The sequence below is a fragment of the Mustela lutreola genome, chromosome 5 (assembly GCF_030435805.1).
Source record: "Mustela lutreola isolate mMusLut2 chromosome 5, mMusLut2.pri, whole genome shotgun sequence".
In the NCBI taxonomy this organism is placed as follows: Eukaryota; Metazoa; Chordata; class Mammalia; order Carnivora; family Mustelidae; genus Mustela; species Mustela lutreola.
This window is the reverse complement of record NC_081294.1, coordinates 147,933,184-147,945,311: the sequence shown is the minus strand read 5'-3', so window position 1 is coordinate 147,945,311 and position 12,128 is coordinate 147,933,184. Positions and strand designations below refer to the sequence as shown.

Here is a 12,128-nt window from a genome sequence, read left to right as displayed (position 1 = left end):
AAAGTATTATAGAGGCTCATAGTAAGTACTAAGATATAATGATGGAGGGATAATAGACCTGCCGAAACATAAGCATAAGCAACAAAACTAAATAGGTACAAAGATACAAAGGCCAAGTCCCATTGGGCTAGCATAAAAAGCCTTGGGTTATTGCTTTAGTTTAGGATTTCTGAACAGTAGCAATGATGACATTTCTGGGCAAGGTATTTCTTTGTTGCAGGCGGCTGTCCTGTTCACTGGAGGATGTTTAGTGGTATCCCTGGCCTTTACTCCCTAGATATGAGTAGCAAAGCCTCACCCCCACCCCACAGAACCACCAACTAAAAGACTCCATGCATTGGCCAATGTCCAGGGGAGGGGAGCAGCCCAAAGTACTTCCTGCTGAGAATCACTGTTCTAGCTGGTCTAAATAGGAAGGGGGAATTTCTGAGATCTCATTAAGAAATAAAAAAAGAAAAAAAAAAACTTTTAGTGAATGTTTTCCTGGCAACTGATCTGTTTCCTGGAACTAGTCTTTCACTGAAATGTCAAAAATTTCATATGATAGTATTTTCCAGTTCTTTTAAAAAATTATTAACATAAGCATGATTCAGTGAGTGTATTATTTAGCAACTTCTGAGTGGTTTAACGATTTATCAAATATTTTCCCTTTAAATAAGATACTTACATTGAGAGTCATTGGATGTCATTTTATTACTTCGCACCTTTTTGTGTGGTAGCCAATTTCTACTTGTCTAATGATATTAGGCAAATAGAATTTAACAACTCTGTCTGCTTATACACCTCTGTAGAGTTTCTTAGGCAAAATCAAGGGGAGAGGCCCCTCTAATATGAACTTCAAGTCACTCTGTTAGGGACTCTTTTTCTTTCTTTAACCTTTCCTTGGGAGTCTGGAATCCTTCCAGAAATGGACCACTGGGAGGCAAAGACGATAATTCATTAGCTCTGCATCTGTGGCAATCCCCATCTCACAATAACCTACACTCAGAGGCCCCTGCTATATAGCTCAGTAGCTCATAGTTGTGGCAGCCTGACTTGCAGTAGGAGAAACAGAAGGAGCTTTTTCTCCCTCAGCTCTACCTAGGATCTTTTGGGAGGGATGCAGGTGGCCATAATTATTTTTAAACACGATCGTTCCTTTTCTGAAGAAAGCCAATCAAACCTGTAATCAGGACACTGGTCCGCCAGTTACAGCACAGTGAATGCGTGAGCTTGGCTGGAGGTTTGTTTTTAACGTAATTAATTTCAGCTGGAGGAGCAGGGTGGCTCACATTTCCCGGGAGAATCCCCTTGGTTTACCCGTCTCTGGACTCAGGTGGAAAGATCTCCTTATTGGATGGGACCTACAGTTCAAATCAGGAAAGCCAAGACCATTTCCTGGCCGAGATGGAAAAATTATCTTCGTTCTGGAAGATGGGATACACGCTCAAGGAAGTCTTCGGCCGGCAGGTGAATATTTAACCGCTCTCTCCTCTTCCCCAGCGCCCGCTGAATACTTGCAACCCCATTCCCAATGCAGGCGAGTGCGTGCGTGCAAACTCGGGGCTGGGCGCAGAGGCCGGAGAACTACCCCGGGAGCACCCATTAAATAGCACACACGTGCCCGGCATGCCAAAGATCTCACCGACTAGGGCATCGCCTGGGACTCCTGGCCCGGCAGTTTCTGGGCGGAGGCCGCACGACTGCTGCATGAAACGAGCGGGTTTTGAAAGCAGAACCGTCCTATCCCTTTCCCAGAGACGTCCCCTCTCCACCCAAGAGCTGCAGAGGAACTCTCCCAGCCTTTCTGTCGACCACTTCCGCAGCCCCACGTCCCAAGCACCGAAACGAGGCGGGACTCCTGGTTTCCATCGTTGCACTCGCTGCCTGGGTTGCGTGATTCCCGAGCTTATTTAGGTGGCGAATTTAGGGTCCCACGATTTGCCTTAGGGAATTCTGATAGAGAGGAAGCCCCCCACCTACCCAGGGTCATTTCAGAGTGCGTCTCCAAAAGTCCAGATCTTTAAGCCCCGCACCGCACCCCCTAGCACTCGCATCCCCAGTAGCGGCCGACAGGTGTGCTATTCGCATACCATCCTGCAGTCAAGAAGCGGGGTGTGCTATGCGCTCGTGTCTTTTCCGACAACCCTTGAAACTGCACCGAGGGGCGCATCCAGCAAATCTCACGAATTCAAACATCCTCGTCCAAGGTGTCCCAAATTCGAGTTTGCTCCGACCGTCCCCTTCCGGCGTCGACTCTGGAAGCCTCATCCACTTGGGCTTTCCCTTCCGACCCAAAGAGGCGCGCGCTTCGGTGCGCGGGATCCGCCTCTTTCCCCAGGCTCTGGCGGGGCGGGGGTGGGTAGGCAGGGACCTGGATCTGATTAGCTGGGAGGGGGAAGCCCTGGTCCCAACCGCTCGCTCGCGTCTCCCAAGTTTCTCGGGGAGGAGGAGGACGACGAATTGGAGGAGGGACGTTACAGAGAGGAAGAGCAGGGGTCCCATCACTGAGCACCCGGAGCAAGGTTGGTGCCGCCGCCGTCTTCCGGCTCTCGCCTAGCCCTCGCCCTGGGTCCAAGCATGGGGCCCCCTTCCAGCTCCGGCTTCTACGTGAGCCGCGCGGTAGCCCTGCTGCTGGCCGGGCTGGCGGCCGCGTTCCTGCTGGCGCTGGCCGCGCTCGCCGCCCTGTACGGCCGCTGCGCCCGCGTGCCGCCGTCGGATCTTCCCCACCGCGCCGGCCCGGACACCGCGCCCTCCCCTCCCGGCACGCCAGAAGAGTCGCTGCCCCCCGGGCGCACCCGCCCCACTCGGGAGCCGGTGGTGACCGCCACCACGGGCCACGGGCGCCCCCCAGGACCCTGGGACCAGCTGCGCCTGCCGCCCTGGCTCGTGCCCCTGCACTACGAGCTGGAGTTGTGGCCCCGGCTGCGGCCCCAAGAGTCCTGGGCTCCGACGTTGACCTTCACGGGCCGCGTGAACATCACGGTGCGCTGCACCGCGGCCACCAGGCGGCTGCTGCTGCACAGCCTCTTCCTGGACTGCGAGAGCGCCGAGGTGCGGGGTCCTCTCGCCTCCGACGCCGGAGACGGCACGGTGGGCCGCGTGCCGGTGGACGACGTGTGGTTCGCGTTCGACATGCAGTATCTGGTGCTGGAGCTGGGCGGCCCGCTGCAGCCCGGGGGGCGGTATGAGCTGCAGCTCAGCTTCTCCGGCCTGGTGTACCAGGACCTCAGGGAGGGGCTCTTCTTCAGCGTCTACACAGACCAGGGGGAGCGCAGGTAAGCGCAGGCCGGCCCGCGTCCCCTCCGCTCCCGCGTCCCCGGGCTCCCGCGCGAGAGTCCAGCCGCCTGCCTGCGTCCAGGTGCGCGTCTTCTGCCCCTCCCCCCAAACCCCATCGCTCGCGCTGCTTTCTTGTAGAGCCCTCCTTGCTCCCCTTCCCTTCAGAAACCCTGCTTGTAACAGCGGTTACCAGACTGCGGTCCTTCCTCTGGCTCTTTCGAACGAAGCACCATCCCCGGCCCTTCCAGCATCCAGTTCGTTTCTGTCGTTGCCCTTCTAAGGTCGCTGCTCCCCGAGACGTTTACCGTCGTCTTCAGAAAGCCCCTGCTCCCCACCTTTGCTCTAACCCAGAAGGGCTTCGCCGCGTGAGCAAATCCCTTGCTCCTGGGCCGGCAGGAGCTGTCAATCTGGGAGCTTGTTCGAGACTACAAATTCCCCACCCTCGACCAAAGGATCGGAATCTGTGTTTTAAGCAGATCGCCGGGTGGTGTCTGGGCATTTAACCTTGGAGAAGCTTGAGGCTGTCGCGCCCTTGCGCCCCGAGTTTCCCTTCCCGAGCGGGCCTCCGCGCTCAGCTCCCTGCTCTCTTCTTCTTCCGCGCGCTCTGGAGCTGCTGCTCTTGCGACAAATACCCTCACGTCGGTGCTATTCTCATCCCCCCCCTTTTTTTTTTTTTTTTTTGCTGAGGTTCTCCAAAACTTAAGACTCCTCTTCAATTCATCCCCTCGCATCCTCTGCCTAGGGAGCGAGTCATGTATTGTGCGTGTGCCGCAGCTTCCCCCACCCCTGCCAAGCTTTCTGAACATCTCTGCAGAGGATGGGGAAGCTGGCGCTTTCGGGATTCCTTCCCCGGGAAGAAGAAAATAATAGCAGTAGGAGTAGCAGTAGTAATGGTAGTAATAGTAATAATAGCGGAGACAAGACCTCCCCGAGTTTGCAAGCTCACGTAGCATGCATGTATTCTCTTTACGCTCATCTGGGATAATACTTTCCACACGGAACGTTTCCATCTCAAGAACTGCCTCTTTCCACGCCCTGGACCACGTTACTGACCCCAGGCGGGCGCCGGGGAAACCATGTGTGTGTGGAAGATACTGGAAAGGATCTTTCTTCACACTGGCGCTCTTCTTCGCTCACGCACTGGTGGACCATTTGCGGTTTACGCAAGTGCATGTACTCTCCCTTTTTATTATTAGAGAAAATGTTCTCAGATGTTCCTGGAGGGAAAGGAACCTACTCAGTGTCCCCCCCCACCACCACCACCAAAATCATCTCCTGCATTATTTTTGAAAATGGCAGGGCTTTGAAGGGAAGTTTAATAAGCTCCCTCAGCTGGGTGTGTAATCTGTAACTTTTGTTTTTAAGGACTGTATGCTTTTTTTTCTTTTTCTTTCGAACATGCATTCAGGCTTGAAAAATAGTTTTGGAAATTTTCTCATTAGGATGTTGTGTTACCAGATTTAAGGGCACAGGAAACCTTTTGTAATTACTGTGCGGGTGGTTCAGAGTGCAGGATTTTTCAGAGGGGGGAAAAAGGACACTGCCCTCACATGGGACAGTATTTTCTGCTGTCGAGTCAGTAAATCATTTGCTAAACCATCTCTTCTTAATGAGGTACATGGCCTGGAGAGCCTGCCCTCACAAATATGGGAAATGAAATTCCCTTTCCATTTTTCTATTGTGTTGCCAGCACTAGTGGTAACTAGAAACCGTATTTTGAGAACATTAAAATTCAAACAAGCAGAAATCCAAATAAGGTCCCCCAGATGTTCATAGACCACTGCAGAGTTCCAGACTCGCCGCATCTTAGAGGAGCTGATGCTTGGAAATTGCTTTTCTGCCTCTCTGCCTTGGAAACCACGAGGGAAAGAAACCTCCAGTTGAGTTTGAAGCCAAGGTCACAAAGAACTTGGACGACAGGATCAGTGTGGTGAAGCCGATTTTGGAAGCCCACCAGGCCTGAGTTTGAGCTGTGTGACTTGAGTCAGGCCCTCCATGTCTCTGAGCTGATTGCCGAACATGTTTACTTCTCTTCGTTGGTGACCCCTTATCACAGTCTGGACAGGCTGCAGTTCTTAGAAAATTTTACTCAACATTAAGGCAAAAAAAAAAAAAAAAAAAAGAAAAGAAAAGAAAAGAAAAGAAAATCATTCCAGCATATTCGAAGAGCGTTGCGCTCTCACTCCTCTAAGGCTTAGGTCCCCGATTTTCTGGCTTGAGAGATTGCTGGGATGCTTCCCGAATGTTCTCTGCCTTTCCCTCTCTGGCAGGTGCCATTCCATTTCTGCCACAGAGGAGACATCTATTGGATGCCTTAGATGTGTGCTTCTCTGTGGGTCCGCCTCTCTTGTTCTATGTGCAGGAAGTTGAGAGAAAAATCCAAATGCTGATGTTCCTAAAAGCAGTATTTCCCGGACTTCACTTTCTGGCACATCACTCTTCCAGGTTTTGCCATATTCACATACCTCTGGCCATATTCTCTTGTTAAAAAATATCACTCAATTTAAACAAAAATATTAAGTAGATCTATTAAAAAGCAACTCTATCATATAGAACTTATAGTCGTGGTGCTGTAGAGTCATTAATACGATGAAAAAACGATGTTATTAAGTTCACCTGTTAGCAGTTATCTGCTGAAGGATCTGGAGCTCCACATCTGAGGGCTGCTCTCGCTTTGTTAAAAGGAGAAATTAGAATCCAGTGTTCAAGATAAATAACATCAAACCAAGATTTTTCTCTTGACCTTACCAGAAAGATTCATAAAATGTGAAAAAGACTGACTTTCTCATATGTGAGTCAGCTCTCTATAATAGTGTGTCTGAGAGCTACCCGAAATCCTTCTTCATCTATCCTTGGGGAAATCCTGAATTCAAGTTGTGGTTCACAAACCTTGAATGTATATTAGAATCCCCAGGGGAGTTTATCAAACAGAGAGTTCCGGGGGCACACCCTCAAAACTTCCAGATGATACACTCATGTCCATAGTCAGAATAGCCACAAGGTGGACGGAACACATGGTCATCGGTGGGGACAAATGGGCAAATAAAAGGTGGCTTATATATACGCGGGAATATTACTCAGCCTTAAAAAGGAAGGACGTTCTGGGGCACATGGGTGGCTCAGAGAGTTAAGTGGCTGGCTCTTGATCTCAGCTCAGTTCTCCATCTCAGGGTGTTGAGTTCAAGCCCTGTGTTGGGCTTCATGCTGGGCATGGAGCCTACTTAAAAAAAAAAAAAAAAAAAAAAAAAAGGAAGGACATTCTGACACATGCTGCAACGTAGATGAACTTTGAGGACATTATATTTAACTACTATTTAGAGCGGTTAAATTCAGAAATAGAAAGTAGAATGTTGGTGGCTTAGGAGCTGGGGGAGTGGGCTGTTGCTGTTGAATGGGAACATTCAGTTGTTTCCAGTTTTTGTCTACTACAAATAAAGGTTCCAGGAGCAATTGTATGAGGTTTTAGTTGAACATGAGTTTTTATTTTTCTGGAATAAATGCCCAGGAAAGGAGTATAATTGGTAGGTCACATGGTTGTTTCATGTTCAGTTTTTAAGAAAATGCTAACGTGTTTCCCAAAGTGTCTGTACTATTTTTCATTCCCACCAACAATGTGTCAATGGTAGTTTTGCTGCATCTTAACCACCATTTGTTTTTACCACTGTTTTTTATTCTAGCTGTTATGACGCACATATAATGATATCTCATTGTGGTCTTAATTTGCATTTTTCTCATCCTTAGTCAGACATACTATCCCTTACCCCCACCTAATTTGCATTTTCCTAATGGCTAATCACACTCAGCACCTTCTCATGCTTTTTTGGCATCCACATATCGCCTTTGATGAAATGTCTCCTCCTCATGGCTTTTGTCCATTTTCTTTTCTTTTTTTAAAAAATTAATTAATTAATTAATTAATTTGACAGACAGAGATTAGTGGTAGGCAGAGAGAGAGAGGAGGAAGCAGGCTCCCTGTGGAGCAGAGAGCCTGATGTGGGGCTTGATCCCAGGACCCTGGGATCATGACCCGAGCAGAAGGCAGAGGCTTTAACCCACTGAGCCACCCAGGCACCCCCCCCCCATTTTCTTTTTTTTTTTTTTTTAAATTTTTATTTATTTATCTATTTGACAGATGGCGCAAGTAGGCAGAGAGGCAGTCAGAGAGAGAGAAGGAAGCAGGCTCCCTGCTGAGCAGAGAGCCGATGTGGGGCTCGATCCCAGGACCCTGGGATCATGACCTGAGCTGAAGGCAGAGGCTTTAACCCACTGAGCCACCCAGGTGCCCCCCCATTTTCTAATTGAGCTGTTTTTACCGTTGAGTCCTGAGAGTTCATTATATATTCTTGATCGGAGTCTGTTGTGAGACATGTGGTTTACAAATTGGTTTTCCTGGCTTGTAGCTTGTTTCTTCATGCTCTTGCTAAGGTCTTTCAGGGGGCAAAAGTTTTTTAATTTTAATGAAGTCCAATTTATCAATTTTTATTTTTATTTTTTCCAGTTTACCAGTTTTTATTTTTATTTATTTATTTATTTACTTAAAGATTTTATTTATTTATTTGACAGACAGAGATCACAAGTAGGCAGAGAGGAAGGCAGAGAGAGGAGGAAGCAGGCTCCCCGCGGAGCAGAGAGCCCAATGTGGGACTCGATCCCAGGACCCTGGGATCATGAGAGGCTTTAACCCACTGAGCCACTCAGGCACCCCAGTTTACCAATTTTTAAAATAGACGATGCTTTTGATATCATGTTTAGGAATGTTTCCTTAAAAGGACTGTTGTAGAGAAGTTTTAGGTTTACAACAAAACTAAAGGGTAGTACAGAGACTTCCCATTTAACCCCTGAACCTGGACATGCATCACGTTGCCTGTTATCAAAATCACTCACCAGAATGAATGAAATATGAATATATCAATGAAAGATGAAATATATCAATATTTTATGAAAGATGAATATGAAAGATGAATATATCAATACACTATAACCACCCAAAGTCCATGGTTTACCCTATGGCTCACTTTTGATGTTGTACATTCTATATGTTTGGACAGATGTATAATGACATATATCTATTATTATAAGATCATACAGAGTATTTTAACTGACCTAAAAATCCTGTTATTTGCCTATTCATCCCTTGCTCCAATCGTTGATCTTCTTGTTCCCATGTTTTTGCCTTTTCTAGAATCTTATATCTGGCATCATACTATATGTACATAGCCTTTTCAGGCCTGGCTTCTTTAACTTGGTAATATACAAATAAGATGCCTTCATGTCTTTTCATGTCTTGATAGTTCATACCTTTCCAACACTGAATAATATTCCATTGTCTGGATGTACCATAGTTTACTTATCCATTTCCCTATTGAAAAATACCTTGGTTTGCTTCCAAATGTTGACAATTATGGAAAAAGGTGCTCTCAACTCTTTATGTAGGTTTTTGTGCAGACCTAAAATTTTAGCTTCTTTAGGTAAATATCAAGGAGCATAATTGCTGAGTCATATGGTAAGAATATGTTTTGTTTTGTAAGAAGCCACAAAACTGACTTCCAAAGAGTCTGTACCATTTTGCATTCCCACCAACAATATATGAGGGTTCCTGTTGCTCCACATCCTCAACAGCATTTGGTGTTGTTAGTGTTCTGGATTTTGGCCATTCTAGTAGGTGTTCAGTTTTATCTCATTGTGGTTTTAATTTGCATTTCGCTGGTGATCTGTGATGTGGAGCACTTTTTAATATGTTCATTTGCCGTCTGTATAATTTCTTTGGTGAGTTGTCTGTTGAGGTTTTTGGCCCATTTTTCAATTCAGTTGTTTTTTTTCTTATTGCTGAGTTTTAAGAGTTCTTTGTATAGTTTGGATAACCATCCTTTATTTGATATGTCTTTTGCAAATATTTTTTTCCTAGTCTGTGGCTTGTCTTCTCTTTCTCTTTATACTATTTTTTGCAGAGCAGAATATTTCAGTTTTAAAGAAGTCCACTTTATCAGTTATTTCTGTCATGGGTCATGTCTTTGGTGTAGTATCTAAAAAGACTTACCCATACTCAAGGTCATTTAGGTTTTCTCTTATGTTTCTAGTAGGAGTTTTATGTTATTGAATTTTACATTTTAAAGTGACCCATTGTAAGTTAATTTGACCCATTATGAATTAATTTTTGTGAGGGGTGTAAGGTTTGTGTCTAGATTCAATTTTTTTGCACATGGATGTCTAGTAGTTCCAGCAATATTTGTTGAAGAGACTATCATTACTCCTTGTATTGCCTTTGCTCCTTTGTCAAAGATCAGTTGGCTGTATCTGTATGGGTCTCTTTCTGAGTTCTCTATTCTGTTCCATTGATCTATTTGTTTATTCTTTGACCAATATCACACTCTCTTGATTACCATAGCTTTATAGTAAGTCTTGAAGGCAGATAGTGTCAATCTTCCAAGTTTGTTCTTCTCCTTCAATATCGTGTTGGCTGTTCTGCGTGTTTTGTCTCCCCATATAAACTTTAGAATTGGTTTGTTGATCTCCACAAACTTAACTTGCTGGGATTTTTATTGGGATTGCATTTCATTTACAGACCAAGTTGGGAAGAACTGACATCTTGATAATCTGACTTTTATCCAGACACCCAGGTGCCCTAGCAATCAGCTTTTGTATCTTAGTCTTGTATGGTGTAAACTGCTGTAATTTCTTATTAGTTGTAGGAGTTTTTTGGTCTATTCTTTTGAATTTTCTGCATAGACTATCATGTCATCTGTGACTAAAAAGTGTTTCTTTCTTCGCAATCTATACATCTTTTATTTGGTTGTCTTGACTTATTGCATTAGTAAGGTGTTCAGCACAATGTTGAAGAGGAGTGGTGAGAGGGGACATCCTTGCTTATACCTGACCTTAGTGGAAAGATTTCAGTTCTCACTATTACGTATGAAGTTAGCTGTAGACTTTTCATAGTCTTTATCAGGGTGAGGATGCTCCCCTCTATTCCCATTTTACTGAGAGTCTTTATCATGAATGATAGAAAATGCTTTTTCTGCATCTATTGATAAGATTGTGTGATTTTTCTTATGTAGTCTGTTAATGTGATGGATTACATTATTAATTTTCATGTGTTGAACCAGTCTTGTATACCTGAGGTAAGTCCCACTTGCTTGTGGTTTATAACTCTTTTTATACATTGTTGCATTTGGTTTGCTAATATTTTAACAAGTTTTGTATCTGTGGTCATAAGAGATAGTGGTCAATAGTTTTATATATTTTTTGTAATGTTTTGTCTGGTTTTGGTATTGGGGTAGTGCCGTCCACACAGAATGTGTTAGGAATCATTTCTCTGCATTTTTTTATTTGGCACATTATGTATTTTAAGGAATTGGTCCATTTTATCTAGAAGATCAAATGTGTAAGCATAGAGTAGTTCATAGTACTTATTATCTTTTTAATGTCCATGGGATCTGCACTGATGACTCCTCTTTCATTTCTAATATCATAGTTGAATATAGTTGAATTAAAATTTATCATGTGTACTATTGTTTTCTGCTTATTGCTATTGTTCTTTGTTCATATTTCTGTCTTCAACTCCTTTTCTGCCTTTCTTCCCTAAGTTGTGCCAATCTATGAATACAGCTTAACTAAATTGACAATTCCATAGTTTTTCTATATAAGTAGTTATATAGAAAAATCATCTCAAATAAAGACAGTTTTACCTCTTTGTTACTTTAGGTGCCTTTTGTTGCTTTTCCTTGCCTTACTTCCATGCCTAGAGTGTCTATTGCAGTGTTGGATAAAAGTGCTTAGTTGCAGATACCCTTGTTTTGTTCCTTTTCTTAAGGTGAAAGCATTCATTCTTACACTATTATTATTTTTTCCTTCTTCTTCTTCCTCCTCTTCCTCCCCTCTTTTTACTCCTCTTTGTCTTCCCCTTCCTCCTCATCCTCCCTGTTGTAGATGCCCTATAACAAATTAAGGAAGTTCCCTTCTGGTTTTTAATTTTCTGAGAATTTTTATCAGATTGGATGCTGGATTTTGCCAAATGCTTTTTTTTGCATCTTTGAGATGATCATATGGTTTTTCTTTTTTAGTCTGTTAATATGGTAAATTACATTGATTGGTTTTTCTAATGATAAATTAATACTGTATTTGAAAGATAAATCCCACTTGGCCTTGATATATTATCCTTTTATGTTTTGTTGCATTTGATTTACTAAAATTTTGTTTTTAACTTTTGTATCCACATTCATGAGTTTTCTTTCCCTTTGTCTTGGTATCAGTGTCTTGGTATCTTTGGTATCAGAATAACACTGGCTTCAAATAATTTAGAAGTTTTTCTTCTTTAATTTTTTGGAAGAATTTATATGGAATTGGTATAAACTTTTTCTTAAATTCTTGATTAATTTTCACTAATGAAGCCACGTGGACCTGACAGTTTTGGGGGGATGGTTTTTAACTACAAAGTAAACCTCTTTAATGAATAAAAGGCTATTTTACTTATCTATTTCTTTATGAGTAAGCTTTAGGAGTTTGGGTTGTGCAAGAAATTTGCCCATTTAGTCAAAGTTGTCAAATTTAAGTATAATTAATGTTTCTAAACCATTCCTTTATTATTATTTTAATATCTGTAGAATTTGTAGTGATGTCACCTCTCTCATTCCTGACATTGGTCATTTGTGTCTTCTCTCTTATGGGAGCTTAAGTCCTGGTTCTGATATCACCTCTGGCACTTACTTATTGTCTAAACAGTGACTTATACTCCAGGGTCCTCAGCTTTTTGAAAGTTAAAAGGGTGGGGTTCTCCAAGGTCTCTTCTACTTCTGATAGACAATAAGTTTGATAAGTGTGCCTTGAGATTTATATAATTTATTAATCTTTTTGTAGAATCAATTTTTAGTTTC

At 43.8% G+C, this 12,128-nt stretch overlaps 1 protein-coding gene across 1 annotated transcript in view; it reads left to right on the top strand.

Moving 5' to 3' along the window:
* Positions 1 to 2,280: 2,280 nt before the first annotated feature.
* LVRN (laeverin) overlaps positions 2,281 to 12,128 on the top strand; it is a 66,350-nt gene continuing 56,502 nt past the window's right edge. The window contains exon 1 of the mRNA XM_059175814.1: positions 2,281 to 3,257. Coding sequence (XP_059031797.1) covers positions 2,560 to 3,257 — 698 coding nt within the window. The 5' untranslated portion in view covers positions 2,281 to 2,559. The remainder of the gene's footprint in view (positions 3,258 to 12,128) is intronic.